Below are 22214 nucleotides of genomic sequence, written 5' to 3'. Positions count from 1 at the left end.
TACCTTCTCGGAGGGACACTGCCCTCAGTTTGGTTATTTCCCACAACTTGCTGCATCTTGGATCGCTCAATGTGTTCCACGTAGGTCTGGATCATCTGTGAGGGGAGAAAAATGCACGAGGCAAACAGAGAAGAAGGAAAGACTCGTTTTCTGCTTTTGTATAATTTTCTACAGCACTCATTTCCAATTTCCTGGGGTTTTTTGCATATTTCCTTGTCTTTCCTGTTGTCTTCTAAGCTGATGATACAAGCGATGATATAAGAATAATCTGATAGAAAATCTGACAGAAATTGTGGGGGAAATTACTTCAGCTGAATCTCATAACAGAAGATCTGTGAAAGAGCATATCCAAAACCAACATAAAGCATCTCCTGGAGGCTCACTGGTAGTGGGAGACGTGGCAGTGCGGCACTGTGCACAGCATCACAGAACAGCTGAGGCTGAGAAACCTCCTGGGGTCCATCAGGTCCAACCCCCTGCTAAAAAAGGGCCACCCTGAGCAGGCTGCCAGGACTGCATCCAGGTGCTTGTGAATATCTCCAAGGATGGAGACTCCAACACATCTCTGGACAACCTGTGCCAGTACTCATTGTCCTCACAGTAAAATATTTTTTCCTCGTGTTCAGAATGAGTTTTGTGTGTCATGGCTTTAGGTATAGACATGGCTTTAGGTATAGACAAAGAGTTTATTTATTCAGAAATAACGAGGTGACACTCTACCTCTGTGTGACGCTGATGCAGAGCATTGTACTCCTTCTTCATTTCTGATTCACGTTCCTCCAGTCGAGAAACTGCCAAGAGAGAATCCCAACCATCAGCTAACACACACCAGGCTCTCAAAATAAACTATTTGTTAAACAAAGACTATTTTGTTAGAAATTAGTTTATACCTACTGAATAAAACAAACAGAAACAGAATAATGCACGCTGTGGGACCTGGTGTTCATCACAAACTCAGCTCCTGGGTACCTGCACGTTCCCAACCCCAGCAATTCTGTGCAGTAAGTGCAATAAAACCACAGTTTTTCAGCAGTAGCCTGGTGCCCCGTAAGCGTCTTAGTTTGACAGCAATTTAAATTGTCCTCTGGGACTGGCACTTCTGGCTACTAGAGGAGCACAAGGACTGGACAAGACACCAAGGAATTCTGAGGGGAACTCCAGTCAACAAACCATGGCTGCACATGTTAAGGAAGTATTTGTAAAAATAAACAAATAAACAAGCAAATAATTGTGATGGGTTTTATAAGAGGAAAAAAATGAAAGATTCTATTCAGAGAAAAGGAGAAACTGGAAAACAGGTTCCAAAGGCCCAAATCTTGCACCTGGAGAGACTGAGCCTGCCCCACAAAAGAAAAGCAATGCAGTCTCGACTGAATAAGTGTGGATACATCCCATCCTTTAGAAGGCTCAGAAGTAAGGGATAACCAGACATTTCAGGCTTTGTGTAAATTACATTAGTAGTCTGGCCAGTCTTCACAAACGAAGATTTGGGAAAGGTCATTAACCCTTCGAGCCCGCGCAGTGGGTTTTTTAGGTGAGACACAGTGTGCGCTGAACTGAGCCCACCCTTTAATCCTGAGGTTCATCTGCCGGGGCCGAGCGAGCTCGGACGGTGGCAGTGAGGTCCTCAGGATGTAGGTTTGTTTAGAGTGACCTTCTCTTAGATGGATGGCCTTACAGGGCTGACGAGCTCCATCTGCCCGGAGGGGTTCCCTGACCGGGAATCGAACCTGGGCCGCAGCGGTGAGAGCACCACATCCTAACCACCAGACCACCAGGGGGTCCCCGTAAATTACATTAAACCAAAGAAAAAGTATGAAAATTATTTTTAAAGTAGCACTGTATGTGTGTGGAAGGCAATGTGTACAATGTTGTCTGGTGTACACCTTTGCTTACTCTGGTCTGCATAGTTTTTGGTCTTCAGCTCCAACTGTCGAGTCTGAAATTCAAGGTGTTCCACTTGGATTTGTAGTTCTTTCTTCTCCTGTTCCAGTGCATCTTCAAACTCTATGAACTTCTGCACAGGGAAAAAGCAGATAAGGAGGCACAGATGAGGATTACATGTAAAATGGGTTTGCCCTATACGACTTTCCCTTTCTTCACAAAAAATGAAATCTGGGAGAATATAAATAAGACAATAGGAAATAAGACTTTTTAAGTACTGTAATGAGCACAACAGCATTTTATCAAGCCAAAGAGTCTATTTTGTATGAGAAAGTATTGTTATCTTTAATGCATAATTAATATCTAAACTATCATCTTCAGCAACATTGGTCTTCCTGCACAGAACACTGGGCTGAAGGAATGATTTTACAGATATACTCATTTCATGGTGAAAACGCAACAGGAAAATACCTCATTTCAGGGTGTTCTTTCTGTAAACTGTCACTTCTGACCCGGGAGCTTTAGTCACTCCCTGCCACAGGCACCAGCACCCAGAGCAGAGTAAAACACATGAAACATTCCATCCAGCTCTACTGCAGTCAACAGGTATTACACAACTCTTGACAGGAGCTGGAGCCACAGGTGCTTTCATGAAATATTTAAACTAAGAAGTGTCCCTGGGAAGTGAATGCATCTCCATATCTCTGCATATACATGGACTAGCCTGATTCTTGTATGATACGTGGTCACCACGGCTTTTCTGCACAAAACACCAACACAGTCCTGACCCATAATCCATGCTTCTAGGTTCAGAAACGGAGCTGCTTCTAGCACCACCCCTGACACAGACTGGTGGGAAATTGCCTAAGGCTCAGAGAACATGTGCTCTACTAAGCACACACATCCTCTTCCCAGCAAACCAAGCCTGAACATGGTAACACCAGGTATACAAGGACACCAGAGCTATACCACCACCCACAGAACAAGTCCTGGTCGGGCCTTACAAAAACAGAAATTAGAGTCTTGTTACATTACTCCTGAATAGTTCCACCCAAAAAAGCCCGAAGTACAGCATCATCTGTACCAACCAGTCCAGTAATTAGAACACCAACCCATCAGCTGAGTGGCAGGAGCACGGTTGAGGCCAGGGGTAGCCCTGGATCCAGAGCTGCTGAGGACGAGAGGGAGCAGGAAGTAAAGCCAAGAGGACTTTAATCCACCTTTAAGATGTTTATGGACCAAGAGGAGCCCGCAGGAAGTAACTGGGGGCTGCAAGGAGCTCACGAGGCTCTGCTCCTGGCCCTGCCTCTCTCCCTCTCCATCTATTTGCCATATCCTCCTTAGGTCCAGCTCCAACAGATTCAACAGCTGGTTAAAATCATGGATACTGGGGAGGAAAATCCCTCTCTCCCCTCCTCTGTCCTCTGCATGGGGGAAGTGTTCTCTCCACAAACATCGCTGCTCAGAAGGGCATGGAAATTTCAATTTAAAAAAGTAAAGCCTTGTTGTACTCCAAAAGAGACAGAATCTGGTGAGAATCCTTTTTGGCAAAGATTCCCAGGGAAACAAACACATTTAAATGCACAGTAAGATTATTTTTTTAAATTCTGCACATGAACGAATCTGCACAGTATCTGGTTGCACTCTCAGGATAAACCCCATGCATATTCCCTATTGCTTTTACTGGAATTATTAGCAGGGACGCTGGAGCCGTCATTATGAACTGGATCCTCTCCCTGTGGATGACTGAAAGCCACATCACTTATTATTCCTGCAGACTTTTAAAACTGCTCAGTAAATTCCTGGGAGCGGTGACTCAGTTTGCATTCCTACATACCTGTATTTATAGAAACAATCAAACACACTTTAGCCATGTCTCATTTCCCTGCACTTGGTGTTCCACAATGCTTTTAATCTCTAACCGGGCTTTTAACTTTATTCTCCTTCCTCCCCAAATGTATTGTAATACGGGTTTGGTTTTTTCCCCAGCTATGGTTGTTTTGCACAGTATTTTTTATAAATACCAGCAATACCAACACCCTTCTTCCCCTATAAAGGAGTCATCTCAGAGGTTAAACATTTACTTTTTAATTAAATTTTAAGACCATACAAGGGTTTAGATTTTTAAGTAAGTGGTTTTTTCCTCAGATGTCAATTAAACATTGAAATCCCTTAGTCACTTACCCAGCAACCTGTTTTATGGATTTTGAGAGATTTATAAAGCAACATGCTTGTAAATTTGCAAATTGATTATTGAAACTTTTTCCAGAGCAACAATATAATATCATAATGAGTAAAAAAGGAAAAGAAATCCTAATGGACACAGTGACACTGAGCAACAGAGCTGAGAAGCAGCAGTTTCACTTGCTCCATTTGGAGCCTGATGGAAGCTATCCCAACAAAGAGCCTTTTCCTAGTATAATCTCCATCTCCTTGCGGGTTTTTGCAGGAATCACTCTCTGCTAAAGCTCTATTGACGAACCCTTTTCATTACAGGCAAGGGTTAAATCCCCATCCTATCACAGCAGCTCAGCTTTCACCACCCTCCTGCTCCTGTTTCTCCAGCCAGGAGCATGCATCCCAGCCAGGTAGGAATGAGGGGTTTAGCAGCAATAAAAATGAAAGGACGTTAAGAAAAACATTCACAGATTTCTTAACAGTAAATTAGAAAGTAAAAGAAGGTACAAGCCCAATTTTATTCCCATTATGTAGGTCACCTTTAATAGGATTCCCGGATTTGCTACTGCTGTTTTGGCTTAATTCAGAGAAAACTGATTGAAAGATTAAGTGTTCTACAAATGTGGCTCAGTCTTCTTCCTCAGACTTGTCTATTTTGCAACCTAAAAGTAATCAAAGAAACATAAAACTAGAAATCAATTAAACACTTGAAAAGAAAGAGACACAGAGACAGTGACATTAAAAATTAATATTGCCCTAAGTGTTTGGAGGGCAGAGCAGCATTTTGGATAAAAACGCTGCAGAACAGCCCACTTGGTGCTGAGGAGATCGAATGCATTTGTGTGCACGGGCCTGAGGGCTCTGCAGCACCTTGTACCTGCTCCCCCCATCAGGGCCCATCTCACCTGAGCTTCTCCCTGCACATCACAAACTCTGAGAGCTGGAAAAGTCCCAAATCCAGAGTGAAGTTACCAGCCACAGCAGTGGGATAAGAAGGAGAGGATTCCTGACAGGGCTGTGCCCGAGGAAGATGTTCCTGACAGAGCTATCACTGTCACTGCTGCTCATCCTTCTTGGCACCAGGGCATCCAGGCAGGCTTTATTCCCTGCAGCAGACATTCCGTACAGCATCCAGCGAAAGACCACTCTAGCCACTAGAAGCAGCAGAGATTGAACTGACTTTACTCAGAGGTGAGCACAGCCACAAGCACAACTAAGCAATGTCAGAAGTTTGGGGAAAGCAGGCACTTGAGGTTCATGTGAGTTACTCTTGCGAGCAGCAGCCTCCGGAGACAGACAGCAGAGGCAGTGCTTCATGCCCTGCATGATGCTGTGTCACAGGCCTCAAGCTGTGGCTCCTGGCCCACATCACGGGGCTGCAGGTGGCCCAGATGAGCAGCCAGGCTGGCTCCAGCCTCCCTCCTGCCCAAACTCAACCCACCAGGTGTATCCCCAGCACACGGCAAACCCCCTGCCACATGGGGCTCTCTGCACCAAACCTCACCTTCCCATGGTGCTGGAAATTCATTACAGGGCAGGAGAAACAGAGAAAACAAACTGAATAAAGTGTTTTAATTTTTTTTAACTTTTTTTGATTAACCAGGCTCCCAGAGGCAGTCATACTGCCAAGCACATGTTATTGAGTGAATGCAACTCCGTAAATAAACACCCATAGGCATTTCACTTTTTCTGTTTCTTTCAGAGGTGGGATACAATCCTGGCCCTGATCAAGCTGTGGGAATTTCTCAGGAACTTGAAGAGGAATCCAGCTATCACCCCAAACCTTTAAACCTCCTAAAAATAACCAGGCGGAGGGGACACTAACTTGGAAGTCTCCTTCCGATTAGAACATTTTCTAGCTGTAATATGTACAAAAAGCACTAAACTCAGACAAAAGAGAAAAAGAATCCCTCTGGTTTACTCTTGCTTATTGTGTTTTTCATCTGTCTGTGCCCCAACAACCTGACCTAAATGCTGCACAGATGTTTGATGCACAAATATGAAGTTCTGTAGGTGCTTACTCACACTTGCTAATCAGCAAAGAATATTCACAGGAATCAAATCCACACTTCTGGCCTCAGAATAGTAAAATTCCAATAACTTCTGAAAGTAGACACTGCAGATACACTCTTGTTTCATTATAAACATAAATATATTTAACAGGAGCATAGAATCACAGAATGGTTTGGGTTGGAAGGAACCTTAAAGCTCATCTCATTCCACCCCCTGCCATGGGCAGGAACACCTTCCACTAGACCAGGTTGCTCTAAGCCCTGTCCAACCTGGCCTTGGACACTTCCAGGGATGGGGCAGCCACAGCTTCTCTGGGCAACCTGCGCCAGGGCCTCACCACCCTCACAGGGAAGAATTTCTTCCCAATATTCAATCTAATCCTGCTCTCTGTCAGTATGAAGTCAAGTAGGGGGAAAAAAAACCCAAAGAAACAATCAAACAGCACAGCCTTATGGTCTTTTAAAATACATTTTAAAATAACCAAATACACTATCCACAAAGCACTGTGACACAATCTCAATGCCCAGTTTTAAAACTGCATTGCAAATTTGCGGACTGCATTCTTTCACTTTAGTGCTGCCAAGAGGCAAGAAAAAAATCTAGTGCTGGTTAAGCATCCCAGGTTGAGCCTGCTGCTGCAGCTGCCCTTGATTTCATTGGTTTCTCATTCCCAGGGCCAGGTACTGCAACTGGTTTTCCCTGATGGTTTCACTGCATGGAGCTCAGCTCAGACTCTCAGTTCAGGGACTCACAGCTCCCAGCTCCAACTGGATGGAGATGCAGTAAAGACATTTAGAAAACAGAAATAAAATGAACCAGAGAATTCCACTGATGGTTAAGAAAAGGTACTTTTTTTGCTTTCAGTGGGTGCACTGGAAGCAGAAACAGCCCCCACTCGCAGGAGTTCTCAAGGTTGACCACAGTGTTAATACTTTTACTATTTTTTCTCTTTTTTTTTCCAGAGCCTCGACTCTTGATTTCAAAGAATAATTTCTGAATATGAACAATGAAACAGCTAATCACCTCAGTCATCTAAGAGAACTGGAGTGTTAAACAGCTATATATAAAAATAAGTCACATGCATTTTTTTCTGCTAGGCTCTATCCCCAGATTTCAAGCAGGGTCACTGGTCTGTAATAACCCAGGATTATGGCAAACAACAATGGCTAATACACTACATTTTACAGGGAAAATATCTAGCATAAAATCATCTTAAGGCTAAAGAAGGACTATTCCTCTGAAGAGCAGTGGTACAATGCAGATAGCTTGGTTTTCTGCTTTTCTGCCTCCTGCGAAGGAAGAAAATGGCTAAAAATAGTATCATATCATCAGAAATCATCACATCACATCAGTGAGGAATCAAGCAGAGACGCACAGCGATGCAGAAATCTCATTACGTGGCCTTAATTTGTGGTGGCTGGCAGTGTGTGCAGCAGGGGCACAGTGAAGGGAGCACGGGGGTTCAGCTCAGACCCGACCCTCAGGCCTTTGCGGGGTTGTGGGTGAAAGCTGAGCTCTGGTTTCCTCCTCTCAGCACGGGAAGCAGGGAGAGGGAGTGAATTCTGTTCCTCGCCTTCACTCAGGTGAGGCCCCACCTGCAGAGCTGTCTCCAGATATGGGGTCCTCAGCACAAGGACGTGGAGCTGCTGGAGAGATTCCAGAGGAGGCCATGAAGATGCTCCGTGGGCTGGAGTCCCTCTGCTCTGGAGACAGGCTGAGAGAGCTGGGGGTGTTCAGCCTGGAGAAGAGAAGGCTCCCAGGAGACCTTAGAGCCCCTTCCAGTACCTAAAGGAGCTCCAAGAGAGCTGGAGAGGGACTTTGGACAAGGGCCTGGAGGGACAGGTCAAGGGGGAATGGCTTCCCACAGCCAGAAGGCAGGGTTAGATGGATATCAGGAAGGGATTGTTGGCTGTGAGGGTGGTGAGGCCCTGGCACAGGTTGCCCAGAGAAACTGTGGCTGCCCCATCCCTGGAAATGTCCAAGGTCACCTTGGATGGGGCTTGGATTCACCTGGTCTAGTGGAAGGTGTCCCTGCCCACGGCAGGGGTGTTAGAAAGAGATGAGCGTTAAGGGCCCTTCCAACCCAAACTACTATGTGATTGTATGTTCAGCTTTTTATCCTTATAGGCATTTATATAAAGTCATTTATTTAGCAAAGCTGAAGTAGAAGATTAAGAAATTGACTTGTCTACCTTACACCAATGTTACCTTGACTTCATTGCATGAAAACATTCCCAGTTTCTATCAAGAAGAGAGGTAGAACATACATATTTAGTGTGTCCCTTGGGAAAACACTGACTTTACAAATATTTAAAGCTGCTCTCCCTCGCTGGTCGCAACAGCTGAAGTGGACCCTCGCACAAACAGGAAAACATGGCCATCAGCCCCCCACAGTAATAAAAAACATGCCTACATTTCCATCCTACTGTACCTAACATGACATGAATTTCAGAAACATTTTGGCTCCCTGAGAACAGTGGCACATACAGGTACAAAGAGGCTCCCTGCATTTCACCTGATCATCACTCATCTTGCTCCTCAGTGCCTCGAGGTTACAGACCCATGCAATGCCAACCTTTCTCCTGGAAGGCCCTTGCCTTCAGCAGACCCTGCTCCAGGAGATCCGTAGCCATGGCACCTGTAGAGCGAACCCCTGATTCTGCTGCCACAAGAAAACACACCATCAGTAAGTGTAAATTCTGGTAACAAACTGTATCTTCTCCATCTCCGAAGGATTTCAGTTACAGCAAACAGAAGAGGCTCTCAAGCATTAGTGTTACAGGACACAGCTCAAAAGGCCAAACTCTCACCCTCCCGCACTGCACTGGCAAAGAGGCCACAAGCTGAACAGAAGGTCACTGCAGCTGTGACATGAAGAACCAACAATTTAAAACCCCAACTAGACCACACTTACTAAAACTCACAGGTAATTGATTCACCAACTCAAATTTCATATTTGTTCAAAACCTTACTCTGCACTTATCATAAATCTCAGCAAATTCCAGTTGTGCTCTCCAATGTCCCTTGCTCTGCTCTGTGTGTTCTCTAATGTCTCTGGTTCTGCTCCTTGGGGGTTCCTCATTTTGGGTGTATTTGGCCATTATGCCACCACAGCTGTGGCAGCTGTGATATAAAAACACTTATGATATGTAACCTTAAATCACATGAAGACACACATAAACAAGCATTTCATATGGGAAAATAACTACCAGCCTTCCTTGGCTGAGGTCTCTGCCCTCAAATAAAGCTGACAGTGAACTAGGCCATTTATTAGCACAATGGCCAAAACACTGTAGAAGAGAACATATTATAATGTCATTTTAACTGTATTTTTAACTTAGTTTTTAGAATTCATTAGCCCAGAAGGACTCACAGTACACAGTTTCATGATGGAAAGATGCTCTGTGTCCTGTATTGGAATCCTAAGCTATCTTCAAAGATAAATGCACTCCTGAAGAAACATTCCAATCTCCACAGAAGCATACAACCTTCTAGTGAAGTAACATTTCCTTTATATCTGCAAAGCTTGGGGATAAAAGATTTCTGTTCCTGCTGCTAACTTCAGGAAGTCAAAGTGACGTCTCTTATCTGCTAAATACTCAACAGTCATAGATGGGACTTTCAGTGTCTTTTGTGAACTAAATGTCTTTTTTGTCAATGTATGCAAAGATTACAATCTCCCATATTCCTGTTCCAAAGGATCTGAGCCTTCTCCAAAGAAGGATCGCTTCTCTCTTACAGTGCTCTCCATGAAGTTGGTCTGGCCCTCCAGCACAGTCAGGAGAGACAGAGGGACCCTCCCATACCCTGGACCCTGCTCCAGCTCTGCCCCAGACCATGTTTGCCTGTCCAGAAGCTGCCATCTCCCAGTGGGACTGATGACAAGGTTAACTGGGACAGCAGATGCAGGGAAGGAAAGGGGTGCACAAAGAAGGGACGGGGCGGCCAGCAGAGCAGTTGGCCTTGAGAACAGCCTTGTCCCTATTTCCATCAGAATGGCCTGATGGAAAGGAGGTGTGACTGAAGTCATGCAGATGACACTAGACCGGGAGGTGCCACTAAAGAGAACAAACTATCGTAGGGAAAAACTGGATGATGCTGGAGACCAGAGCAATGCTGGCCTGAACAGCACTTGAGGGCACAGGCATGCACATGGGAATAGCCAGTTCTGCTGTGAGAAGGAGGGTGGAGAAGAAGAAGCTGATGACAGAACCATCAGTTAATCAGTCCCACAGTGATGTGCTCTGGGCCAGACGCAACTGCAGCTGAGGAGGGCACGGAGGAGACGGACATGCTGCCGCCTCCGCCACTCCGTGTCATACTGACAGCACTGGACTGTGCTAGGGAAGGTGACAGCCCTCACATAAACCTCATTACTAGCGCTTTGAAAAAGGCCATGTGACACTGGGACACCCACGGAGAGCATTCATAGCTCACACATATGCGAGATGTCCCTGGAAAATAATCACCTGTTATTCGTCCTGCCTCTCAGAGAGGATCAGTCCAAGCACCAGATACGGCTAAGGGTCACTCAAGGAAAGGGGGATGAGGGAATCTGTAAAACAAGACTGGGCTGGCCAGGTGACACATGGGTCATACCAGCATACCTCCATACCAGCAGGACACGTGGCACAGTCCAGCAAACCTGCCTTCTTTGGCAAGGGAACAGAGCTTGGCTCCAACACACAGCAAGCAGAGATCAGACAGAACAGGACCAGCTCCCATTAACACAACAAAGAAATAAATATTTGATAGGGTAAAACTCACTAATCATAAGGGACAGTGCCAGTACAAGAACAAGCCAGGGAAACCAGGTCATGAATTAAAACCCAACAAACAACCCCATTGCAATTTAGAGGAAGGAAGAAGTAGAGGCAGGAGATTCAACTAATGGTTTTAAGCCAAAGCTTGATATATTTATGAAACACATTATGTAACTCAAGTGCCTGCAATACCCGGGGACTGGACATGCTGACTCAGGAAGTCCCTTCCAGTGCTACTGCCCTGAGTTTTTAAGGAAGAGTGGGTGTTCCTGAGAATGCTGGAAGCAAATCACCTACAGATTTGGTGCAAAAATTACCATGCAGTAAGAAGTCCACAGGGTTCAAGTCTGGAGTAACTCAAACCAAGACAGTGCCCAGTGGTGTAGCTATACCAGCTCTAGTTACCTACATTTTTAATACTAATATCACCTTAATATGTGTGTATAAACATAGTTTATACCATTCAGTGTTAATAGGTTGAGTGGATGCTGGACACCCATCACGTCATGACCTTGCATCATCACCATGTGTGACCTCCTGCTTCACACACTGCTTCCACAGGAGGCTGTAGTATGTAAGCTGGGCACTTGGACAGAGACATTCCCAGTAAAATTACCTGGTAAGTACTAGTTTAAGATAAGTTTCCTTATATCAAGAGCATAGATGCTAATTTTCCCTCTAATCACAGAGATCATCATACCCCAAATGCAGCAAGTGCAGAGCATCCAACAATCAGTGTCCAAATTTTGCCCTCCCTGTTCTTAATTTCTTCCTAAATATTTTCTATATTTTTTCACGTACGATATTGCACTATTGAAGTCACTACTGAAGTTTTCTGCCTCCTGCACAGCTTTGCACAAGCCTCAGGGAGATAAGACACCGATGCACTGGTTTTAAATGTTCAGCAGAGACAGAGCATTGATAACAACAGATAGTGAAACAAATATTAATGGAATAAACATTGTAAAAGGGAAGAAAGTCAAAATTACTCAAGCTGGTAGTGTAAGCTGTCTTCATCTGTGAGGGCTAAAATACATTTGTACATATTTTTGCATCTGGCATTATGATGTAAATTATGTGGTGATTTTGATTGAACTCGGACTACCCACCACAAAAGCCACACAGCTGAAGGGATGGTAAGGGAAGCAACCAGGGTGGGGGCACAAAGGTGGGGCTAGTGAAATATGGGCAGTGGTTCAAACAAGTGGAATTTACAAAGATGCTGCAGTTGCATTTAATGCTGCTACAAAAGGTGGCTGTGATGAAAAATTGCGTTAAACCACAAAACTATCCTGAGAGGTGTTTAAGTCATTTTTTTACAGACTCAAAAGTTTGTAACAAAGTGAGCAGGAGATCTGTCAACCACCACATGCAAGTGAGCAGCAGAGCAGCCATGGAGACTTCAACAGAAGGGAAGTAGGCTGGTGGGAGGGCAAGGCCCCAGAATGGGGGAACAGCTCCCCAGTGAAGCCACAGTCACTGAGGAAGGAATGAGGACAACAGTCATCACCTGATGGATAACCCCAGCTCCTGCCCAGGAGCAGTGTGGTAGCCCATGGAGATGGTGGAGTCACCATCCCTGGAGATGTTCAGGAACTGACTAGACAAGGCACTTAATGCCATGGTCTAGGTGACAAGGTGGTGATAGGTCAAAGGTTGGACTTGGATCTTGAAGGTCTTTTCCAACCCAAATGATTCTGTGATGCCCCTGGAGCTGCTGAAACACTGTGCTGGGAAGCCCCTCCAAAGTAAAATTCTCCAGTTTCACTAGTAAATAGAGATTTCTGGTTTAGTTCAACCAAAACATATATTTGCATTCTTTTCCAAAGCTATCATTGATTGGTGAAAGAAAGAGGTAAAATGAAATGAAATGGTGAAATGAAACCTCTTCCCATCATGGGGAAGGGAAGGTACTTCTCCATGACCAAGTTCTTCTAAATGTGTGGTACATCACATTGTACACTCCTCCCACACATGCTGTTCACAAATGCATTGCCAATGAGCTCTTTCAGTCTTTCTTCTAGCACAGAATCCCAAATCCAAACAGGGGAAAAAGCCTCTGGGCCATACACTTTGAAAATATCCAACCATTAAAAGATCAGTAAATTTTCCTATTTTAAATCAGGACTTACAATTACCATGTACAATTATCTTTCGGGAGCAACCTGGCACGTGTTCAACAGAAAAACCTTTCCACAAAAACCAGCAGGCGGAAGGGCAGGTAGCCCTCTTCTGATGCTTCTCCTCTTGAGGGGGACAAGCAGGTTTGCTCTGGCACTAAGTAGTAACTTGTGTTCATGCCACCAAGTGGCTGAGGGTGGGAGGGTCAAGGCCCAGGTAGAACAGGAAAGAAAAATAAGAGCCTGAAACTGTTTTTGTCAGACTCAGTTCAGCACCACATTCTGCCTTGAGCAGGTCCCTTCCAACTAGGGAGAAAAGGTAGACAATAGCAGCTGTCCATGACCATGGAGACCATGTCACAATCCAGGTCAGGAGCAAAAGGTCCAGTGCATCCCACTGAATCCTGAACTAAAGCCATTTGTCCTGCTAGGCAAGACACAGCTTCACGGATATCATTCCAGACACCTTGCCACCCAACAGCCTTGCGAGGTGAACTGCAGACCCGATGCATCCCTTCGGAAAGCTGACCACCTCCTTGAAGAGAAGGCGGCATGTTCTACCACAAAATACAAAGCCCCGCTGTGTGTGTCATGGCCCAAGTGTGGTGTCCCTGGACACACACGCAGATGAGCTGCCAGTCTCCCTGAGATCCACGTGAAATCTCACAGTGATGCTCTGTCTCTGAAAGGCTAGACTAGAGCTGACAGCCCTGTTGAAGGAGCAGCAGACGGATGTAACGTCAGGCCTGCACACACCTGTCGGTCCTTGCACAGCAGTAAGAGAAGGCAGGACACAGTCAGTGTGACACAAGTTGAGCGCATGTGACAGGCACAGCGTGGCATAGGCTGAGCCTACAAGGCTCACACACACTGGTGATGGGAAGTGCTCAAGCACCACAGCACAGTCTCCTGAAAACGCCAAGCAAGTTCCCCCTAAGAAAGGCAGGAGAGGGTCCAGCTGGCTGCTCAGACATCACCTCACCACCTGAAGCCAATGCAGAGCAGCCACAGGCTGGCCAGCACTCCCCATGGGAGCTCCAGGACTGTACAGGAGAACAGAGAAGTTCCTCTCAGCTGGGATACTCCATGCCGCCTCCTCCATGACAACCAACAATGACGGAGATGTGGGCCATCTTCATCCTCTTCAGCGGGCAAGAGCAAGAACAGAGGTGCCAAGGTGCCTCTGCTAGATGGAAAGTTACATCACTCTCAGAAAGGTGAAGACTGTCTGGGCATTTTTCTTGAAACTTCAGTCATCACAGTCCCTTTCCAGCCTTGATGGGGCAAGGGGGAATGGCTTTAAGCTGAAGGAGGGCAAGCTTAGGTTAGACATCACGAAGAAATTCTAGGCTGTGAGAGTGGTGAGGCCCTGGCACAGGCTGCCCAGAGAGGTTGTGGCTGCCCCATCCCTGGAAGTGTCCAAGGTCAGGTTGGACAGGGCTTGGAGTAACCTGGGATAGTGGAAGGTGTCCCTGCCTGTGGCAGGAGGGTAGAATGAGACGAGCTTTAAGGTCCCTTCCAAACCAAACCATTCTGTAATTCTATGATTTAAATCCATCTGCAATGGCAGTAAGATCGAATCTTCCCAGACCTCCTTGGTTTTTCTCTTACAACTCTGCTTCCTGAACCCTGGTGGTAACTTCTCCTTCATATATCTGGCACATCCCAACAGTATCACTGACAAATCCACCTGCAGAGCCACGAACAGAAAGGGACAATGCAGCAGGTGCTTCACTGCACGAAGAAAAAAACAACTTCTCATCAAAGCCCATTTGGGGATCACGACTTGACTCATGCAGGGAAGCCAGTTGAGGGGAAACCTGGCCATCACCCCTTAGCATCATCAGGAACTCACATTCAGAATATTATCCTGAATTGCTTGTTAAATAAAGTAACAGTTCATAGTGCTCGCTCGCTATTTTACTTGAAAAGTAATTTTTAGGAACACATTGATATTTATGAATATTAAGAAGTGCCATAAGCTTGAGTGACATAAAGAGGATTTGTACGAAGGATCTGTGTTTGGATATAGATTTTTTTCCCTCCAAGATTAGTGAGAATAAAGTAAGGTTACCAGATGGCAAGGACTGATGGGCATTACATGTGGAAAGTCTGATTTCTCATAGAGAAATTATTTAGAAATACATATCATACAGTCAGTCTCCACTGCAAAACAGAATCACAAATTCCCTCTGTTAGTCTCCTTTAAATTAATAAAATTTAATAACTTGTAAACAGAAGAATCTCTAAAAAATTTCATCTCATCAGTGTAGAATTCATACCATTTATCAGAAAAAATTAGAATAACTAATCACGTGTTTTTAGCAAGTGGTTTTCCAACAGCTGTTGGTCCTATAACATCATGTCTAAAACGCTAACAAAATGTATAGTTTTCACCAAAAAAACCGTATTCTGTACACAAACTTGTGATGGGGAGAAGATCAAAAAAGATGAGGGAACGACAAGCTGCTTCTGCCTGTCTCAGAGCGTGGCTTCCTCTGCCTGACCCTAAAGCATCACAGTTTGTACTTGAGCTCTCAGTTTGCACTAGGTATCCTCCATCAGACCAGCCTGGCTTCTCACCGGCAGTGGGACACACCTCATTCCTGCAGCTAAAAGCCAGCACTGGCTGATCCCACGGGAGCCAAGGTCCAGGAATAGCCCAGCATGTTCTGCATCCTTCAGGATGCATCACTGCTGCCAGCCTGGTTCCATCCACGCTGTCACCCCACTCCAAGCCAACTATGTGCTGCATCACCCTACAGGGAGCCATGCGCAAAGGAGGAGGCAAACGGGCAGGCTGCCACAACACTGGAATCATACGTGGAAAGGGAAGAGAGCGGCTGCTGCTCTGGAACCTCTGCAGATGGTCCCTGCCCTGGTGTCGTATGGTCAGGGGTGGGACAGGACCCAATCGAGAATGGCAGCCAACCCTCCTGCTGCTGGTAGAGGCAGCTGAGCATAGAAAAGGCACCACTGATTTATTCCCCATCAAATGCCCCCAGTCCACCTTCAAGGGAAGGAAGGAATTATCTCCATCACTGTTATCTGCATTAACATCGATCCCAGTCCAGCATCAGGAGACACACGATAGGATGGTAAATCTTTAGCTTACAATCCTGTTTAGTTTTATTGCTACAGGTTTTGTAATGAAAGGCATGCTCAGAATCCCAAGATTGCCAATCCTTCACACGGGGGATGTGCTGATCATAGGCCAAAGTCTGATTTTAGGAGCTCTCTAAACACAGACACAGAGCCTAATTCAGAGAGGAGACATTGTTTATTCTGCACAGGGTGCAAGGTGGAGGTTTCCACAAATCAAGCACACCATGGGGTAGAAAGTCATCTCTTTTATACAGTAAAATTTACACGAACCTGCCTGTCTAATACATATTTATTTGTATGACTTAAGCAGTGCTTGAAACACAAAGTTATTTTCTTTATTAAGTAACTTCTATTGTAGAAGTTATCTGATGACATTAGTTATGTTTACGAAAGGTGAGACAATTCAGCCTGGGGACAGATAATTCAGCTTGAAGACATCGTGAGGATGCTGTAAGGATGGCTAGTGAGTTTATTTTACCAGTTCAGAGGGAAAAGAGAACATTAGAATCTATATCTAAAATAACTAAACCTGCTGTCATGGTTTGAGATAGCCCCAAAATCTAACCACTACACCTGCCTACTCAAATATATACAAATTTGAAACACAGGAATCTCCAGAAACATCTTTTCCTGTTTGTTACTTTTAAATATATGGAATTTATTTTATTATCTTCAGTTACTGAGTTTTAATTATAACCTACAATACTGTGATCAATTCTGAAAAACATTCAAGTGAAATCACTGACAAAAGGCACAAGAGAAAACTGAGACATGACGGTTGACGTCCCCATAACATCAGATTTGTCTCACCCAGAAGACATGGTGGGATCGCTACAGATGCTCACACTTGTGTTGCTTTCTACTTCTGAACTAAATGGCTGTATTTTGGAGAAAGGCAAGGAGGAAAGTATCATAAATATGTAAGTCAACATTTGCCTGCTCAGCAGAAAAAAATCATTACAAGTATCACAGTATTTCTGGTGAAAATGAAGAAACTGGTTTCTCCAGGACCAACAGCTTTTGTAAATTAAGACAATTGCAGAAGAGGACTCAAGGTAAATTGGAATAACCCTCTAATAAGCACACAGACTCTGCTGCTCATGGGTGAAATCTGGCAGTGCCTGCAGGTTCCAGGAATAGACCAAGAGGATCTGAAGGATACAGAGACAGATATGGTACCCAGTGAGCCTGCATTTCAGGCTTGCCCATTATTTTCACCAGCCTATTGTGCAAAGGATCCAGGTGAAAGCAAATCCTTTATCTGGTCTCTGCTACTCCCCAAAGCCCTCCTCCTGGGATGCTATGAGGTCACCATCAGGCTGCAGACACTCCCATTAATCAGCTATTTGTGAGGTCAGGTTTCAGGGTGGAGAAACAAAGTGCCTTCCCAGGCTGCAAGTCATTCCACACAGAAAGCAGATACAAGGCAGGAGAGGAAAAAGCACTTAAAGTGGAGAACACCAGGGGCCGGAGCCCACAGCATCACTTTTGTCATCCTTCCTCCCCATCTCCCTAAAGGAAATTAGGGTACCAGGAGGGACAATATTCAAGGCATTCTGGTAACAAAGGGGGAAATTTCCACAAGCCTTTGTGCTGTTTGAGATGCAGACAGGAGCCAGCGAGCTCATCATATTGCCACCCAGCTGGAGAGCTCTTCAGGTACCTGTGGAAGCCACAGTGCCTCTCACAAAGGACCATCTCTTCCCAAAATGCTGCCACTGATCTTCGAACAAAACACTGGAGCCTTATAATTATATAAAAATAAATTACTGGTAAGTGAACCTGCTTATCATGTCAATAACAATGCAACAGTAAGCTGTAAGGAGGAGTGATGGCCACGGCTACTGCCAGCAGGAGATGGGGAAGTAGGAAAGGATGACACCCAGGTATCTCTCAAATAAGAGTCCTAGAGTGGCAGTGCCAGCAAAGGGCTTTCACAGGTCACATCCCACACCTGGGGAGCACAGGCACATGCTGGGGTCACCCAGCCTGGCAGAAAAATGGGGGCAATAGTGGACACCAGGTTGAACGTGAGCCAGTGCTGTGCCCCTGAGGCGAGTGGTGTCCTAGGCTATTTTGCCAGCAGGTCAAGGGGAGATCCTTCCCCTCTATTCAGCACTGGTGAGGACACCCCAGAGTGCTGTGTCCAGTGCTGGGCTCCCCAGTACAACGGAGACAGGGACAGACTGGAGAGAGCCCAGGGAAGGGCCACAGGGATAATGAAGGGGCAGGATAAGGGAAGATGCAGAGAGGATGCAGCCAGGCCCTTTCTAGTGGTGCCTGTATGTATCTTAAATGAGTACCATTTTAAACATTCTAATGAGCATGAACTGATGTCACAAATCAAACAACCAAGATCTTACTTTGCTACTAATGCACTTTTCGTTCCTTAGGACAGCCATCACCATTCCCTTGAGACGTAAATTTCCCTAGAAGCAGTTTTCATGCAACAAGAGGTCTGAAGGCACCTCCCACCTGGCAGAGGCCCGCCCGGCCTTCCTGACTCCAAGAAGTCACACTAACGTACCCCAACTACCCGTGAAAGCCTTTATGTGAATTCACATGTGCATGCTCACCTTGGCAGTGGTGCCCAACGTGAGGAGCAACCTCTGCAGAAATATGCATTTAGGGCATGTGGTGGTGCTTGTCTTCAAGAGAGGAAGAATCCAGAACATTAGGAAAGCAGCTTGCATAAATCAAAATATGTCCCATTAAGAGTGGACCCAGTAAGGCTTGTTTGCCCTGCAGATTTCTGCAGGTGTCCCCTGGCCCTTTCCTTGTCCCAGCTCTACCCTCACATGTCCCCTGAGCAGACCCAAGGAAGAAAAAGCGTGTGTATGCTGGACCTACCTGCCCTAGATTCACATGCCAACTGTCCTGCTGTCACCTATCACCTGCAGGCTGCCAGCTCCGCCTGTCCCTTCCCCAGGCAGGACACTCACTTGGCCTTTCTCTTTCAATTTTCACAAAAGTAAAAACCAAACCAAACCTAACCAAACAAAAAACAACCACAACACAAAAAGTGTAAGTAACCCCATTTTTTAATAAATATGTCTAAAAGCAGCCACCAGCTTCCTAAGTTCTTTGGGGCAGCTCCTAACAGAGCAATCATAATACCTTCATTTCCTTAAGAGATCAAGCTAAACCAAACACTTAGCCAGCAAAAATAAATAAATAAATGCCCTGTGTTAGTGTGCACCACCTCAAACACCAGGGCCACTAAGGTGGTAAATGGGACTGGAGGAGGGGCCAAGAGAGCTGGGGCTGCTCCAGGAGGCTCCAGGAGGTCTGACCAGTGTGCTCAAGTACCTGCTGGGAGGGAACAAGGATGGGGGCGGCCTGACTGCTCTGCACAGGAGGCAATGGGCACGAGGGAAACCACATGGAATTCCATCTGAACACAAGGATCCACATTTTTCCTGAATGGGGTCAGACACTGGGACAGGCGGCTCAGAGAGGCTGCAGAGTCTCCATCTGTGGAGATGCTCAAACTCTCACCAGATGCTGGACAACCTGCTCTGGCTGCCCCTGCCTGAGCTGGGCTGTGGGACTCGATCTCAGGAGGTCACACACACATTAGGGGATTCCGTGATTCCACAGAACACCACACCACACAAGCAATAATCATCCTACATTCATACATATGTATCCTATGTTCATAGGATATGAAACAGATGGAAGAAAACAAAACCACTGAAAATCTGGTGCAATCCCACATCTTCAGTAGCTTGGAGGCCATGGAAACGGCAACGTTGTGTACTAAGCCCCGTTATCACAGCAACTGACAGCACTGCCTCAGTTCCTTCCTGCCAAGGAACTTCTATTCTCAGTCCCCTTGCTTAGGTGCTTCTGCTGCCCTATTTTAGGCCAAGAGGAAAATGCTCTACAGCCCAAGTGTTTAGAAAATAAAGCAGTAATTTGCTTTTGGCAAAGATTGTTTCAAAAGACAATATATAGAATCGTCTTAAGAGAGGAGTACTGAGAAGGCAAACTTTCCTTTATGGCATGTAGCGAAAAGTTGTTTCCCTGCCCGTGGCAGGGAAGTTGGAACTAGATGATCTTTAAGGTCCCTTCCAACTCAAATTATTCCATGTTTCTATGATTCTGTGGTTGTTGGTAACAACCCTAATTTAACAAACCATACCTATAACAGTCTGTGCACAACTGCTGCATAAAGATGAACAGCAAGGTGTGATGGCTCTGCACAGTGGTAACCAGCCAACACAACACACATTTTAATGCCAGAGAACAATGCCCACTTGTGGTTCCAGTTACTTTGAAACTAATACAAAGTAATTATAACTCAGGGTCCTTTGACAGGATATTACAACAGAACAGAGCAGTTTTTCACCTCTCAGTGTCACTTTAATTGTTGTAATTGGCACTCATACACTGAGAGGAATCAAGACTCGGGTCAAATCCTGTTCCCAGGGGAGGATCCTCCCAGTTAGAAGTGAAGATCTCACCCAAGCCCTGAGGCACAGCCCAGGAGCCTGATGATTCTGGAGAGGTGGGATGGACAGTCCCTGGTCACTATGGCCCTGTTTCACACCATCAATCCACATTCTGGGAGGAAAAACAGTTTTCTGGTTTTTGGTTGCATACAATTACGTGGTGGACAGCAGAATTCCCTGTCATGCACAGATTTTCACCCCCATAATGTGTAATTTACTGCAGAGTAAGCACCACATGGGAAACACGTGCAGATAAATAATGTACTCTGCTATATGCTGGGGAAAACAGCCGCCATGTATTCCATGTATGACCTTGTAACAGGGACTTTGTAGCAGCAGAATACTCATTTGTTCTCATAAGAAGCACATTGTCAATTCTTTTTTGGTAACAAGTCTCCTTGCAGACACTTTTTTCTCCCACTTACACTGACCTGTGTGTAAGGATAACAGAATATCATGATCATCAGCCAACAGCGTTCTGCCACAGTTCCCAGGTTTCCTTGCAGGGAATGTAACTGCTGTCACTACATTTGCTTCCAGAAAAAACATCCTGTATCTAATAATTCAAGAATAGAAATCGTCCCTGGTCCAAAAAGGCAAGATCATTCCAACTGGACTGTTCCAAACTCCATTTTTTTCCCCATAAATAGTGCACTTTTAAAATTATTCTTTCTCAGAAGCTGCAAAATGCTGTCTCTACGCGACATTCAGTAAGTCTCATGTACCCAGAATCAATTTTCAACCTCTATGTGCATTTAAAATAATTTTAAAAGATTATTTATTAGTCCCTTAATACATAACTAAAACTCAGGACTAAAACTTTTCACTACCTGGCTCTTGCTTTCAGTATCAGTAGTGGACCACAAGTGTCCTCCCCATCGAGTTACCAAGATTCCTGTACATGATTATTAAGCAACAAGAACATGTCTATGAAAATCCTGTGTGTGCTTTACAAGTGTTTTATGCTGTTCTCCAGTTCAGTAACTATTTCATTAATTACCACTTATTTTATTTTATTAATTATCCCTTATCAAATCAGAACTAGGAAGACTACTGAATCTTAAATCTTCCGCTCTTAGTCTAAAAGACAGAAAAAAATCCTCTTTTTAAGAAGCTGTGCAGTGAAACGGGGATGATGTGGTGAGGACGGACTTTTTTGCACCACCAATCTCTATCCCAGCTCACAGACTGTCACTCCAAGAGGAGGAACAGCAACCCCTACGCCTCCCAGCCTTTAAGGCTGAAAGGATGCTCTGGATTTCAGCAGGGACAGGCGCAGATGCAAGAAGATGACAGAGTGCAGGTCACCTCCCCTCTGTTTTGTCTACATCCGAGTCTCTGTAACTCGAGGATTCTTCTTCCTCTCCATCACAGGGGTTGGATCTCTCATGAGCCTCTTCCACACCACCCTCGCAGCTGGGCAGCCCTGCCCCGGTTCTCACGGGAGCACATCCACGCTCCAGGAAACAGCTTACAGCTGACATTGAGAAAGCCAGGTGGCTGCACAAATTACCCATTTTTAAAAACTACTTTTTTACACCCCAAATTGCGCCGACCCCTCCGGATGCCGTCGGCATTGCACAAAGCGAATTCCTAATTCCTCAAATCCGAGGGACTGCAGTTTTTTCGGTTCGGATTTGGCTTTTTTTTCCCCCTCCTGCAGTCACACAGGGCAGCTCCGCCGCAATGCCCCGGGC

The 22214-nt window shown here is 45.4% G+C and overlaps 1 protein-coding gene across 1 annotated transcript in view; it reads right to left on the bottom strand.

The window, feature by feature from the left end:
* Positions 1–22214, bottom strand: part of MAPK8IP3 (mitogen-activated protein kinase 8 interacting protein 3) — an 85137-nt gene that overhangs the window by 49655 nt on the left and 13268 nt on the right. Inside the window, exons 4-6 of the mRNA XM_029965997.1 lie at positions 1897–2017; positions 721–791; positions 4–95 (exon numbers count right to left, since the gene is read on the bottom strand). Coding sequence (XP_029821857.1) covers positions 4–95; positions 721–791; positions 1897–2017 — 284 coding nt within the window. The remainder of the gene's footprint in view (positions 1–3; positions 96–720; positions 792–1896; positions 2018–22214) is intronic.

The sequence above is a fragment of the Manacus vitellinus genome, unplaced genomic scaffold, assembly GCF_001715985.3.
Source record: "Manacus vitellinus isolate BGI_N305 unplaced genomic scaffold, ASM171598v3 scaffold_12_pilon, whole genome shotgun sequence".
NCBI classification, from domain to species: Eukaryota; Metazoa; Chordata; class Aves; order Passeriformes; family Pipridae; genus Manacus; species Manacus vitellinus.
This window is presented reverse-complemented; position numbering and strand designations above follow the sequence as displayed.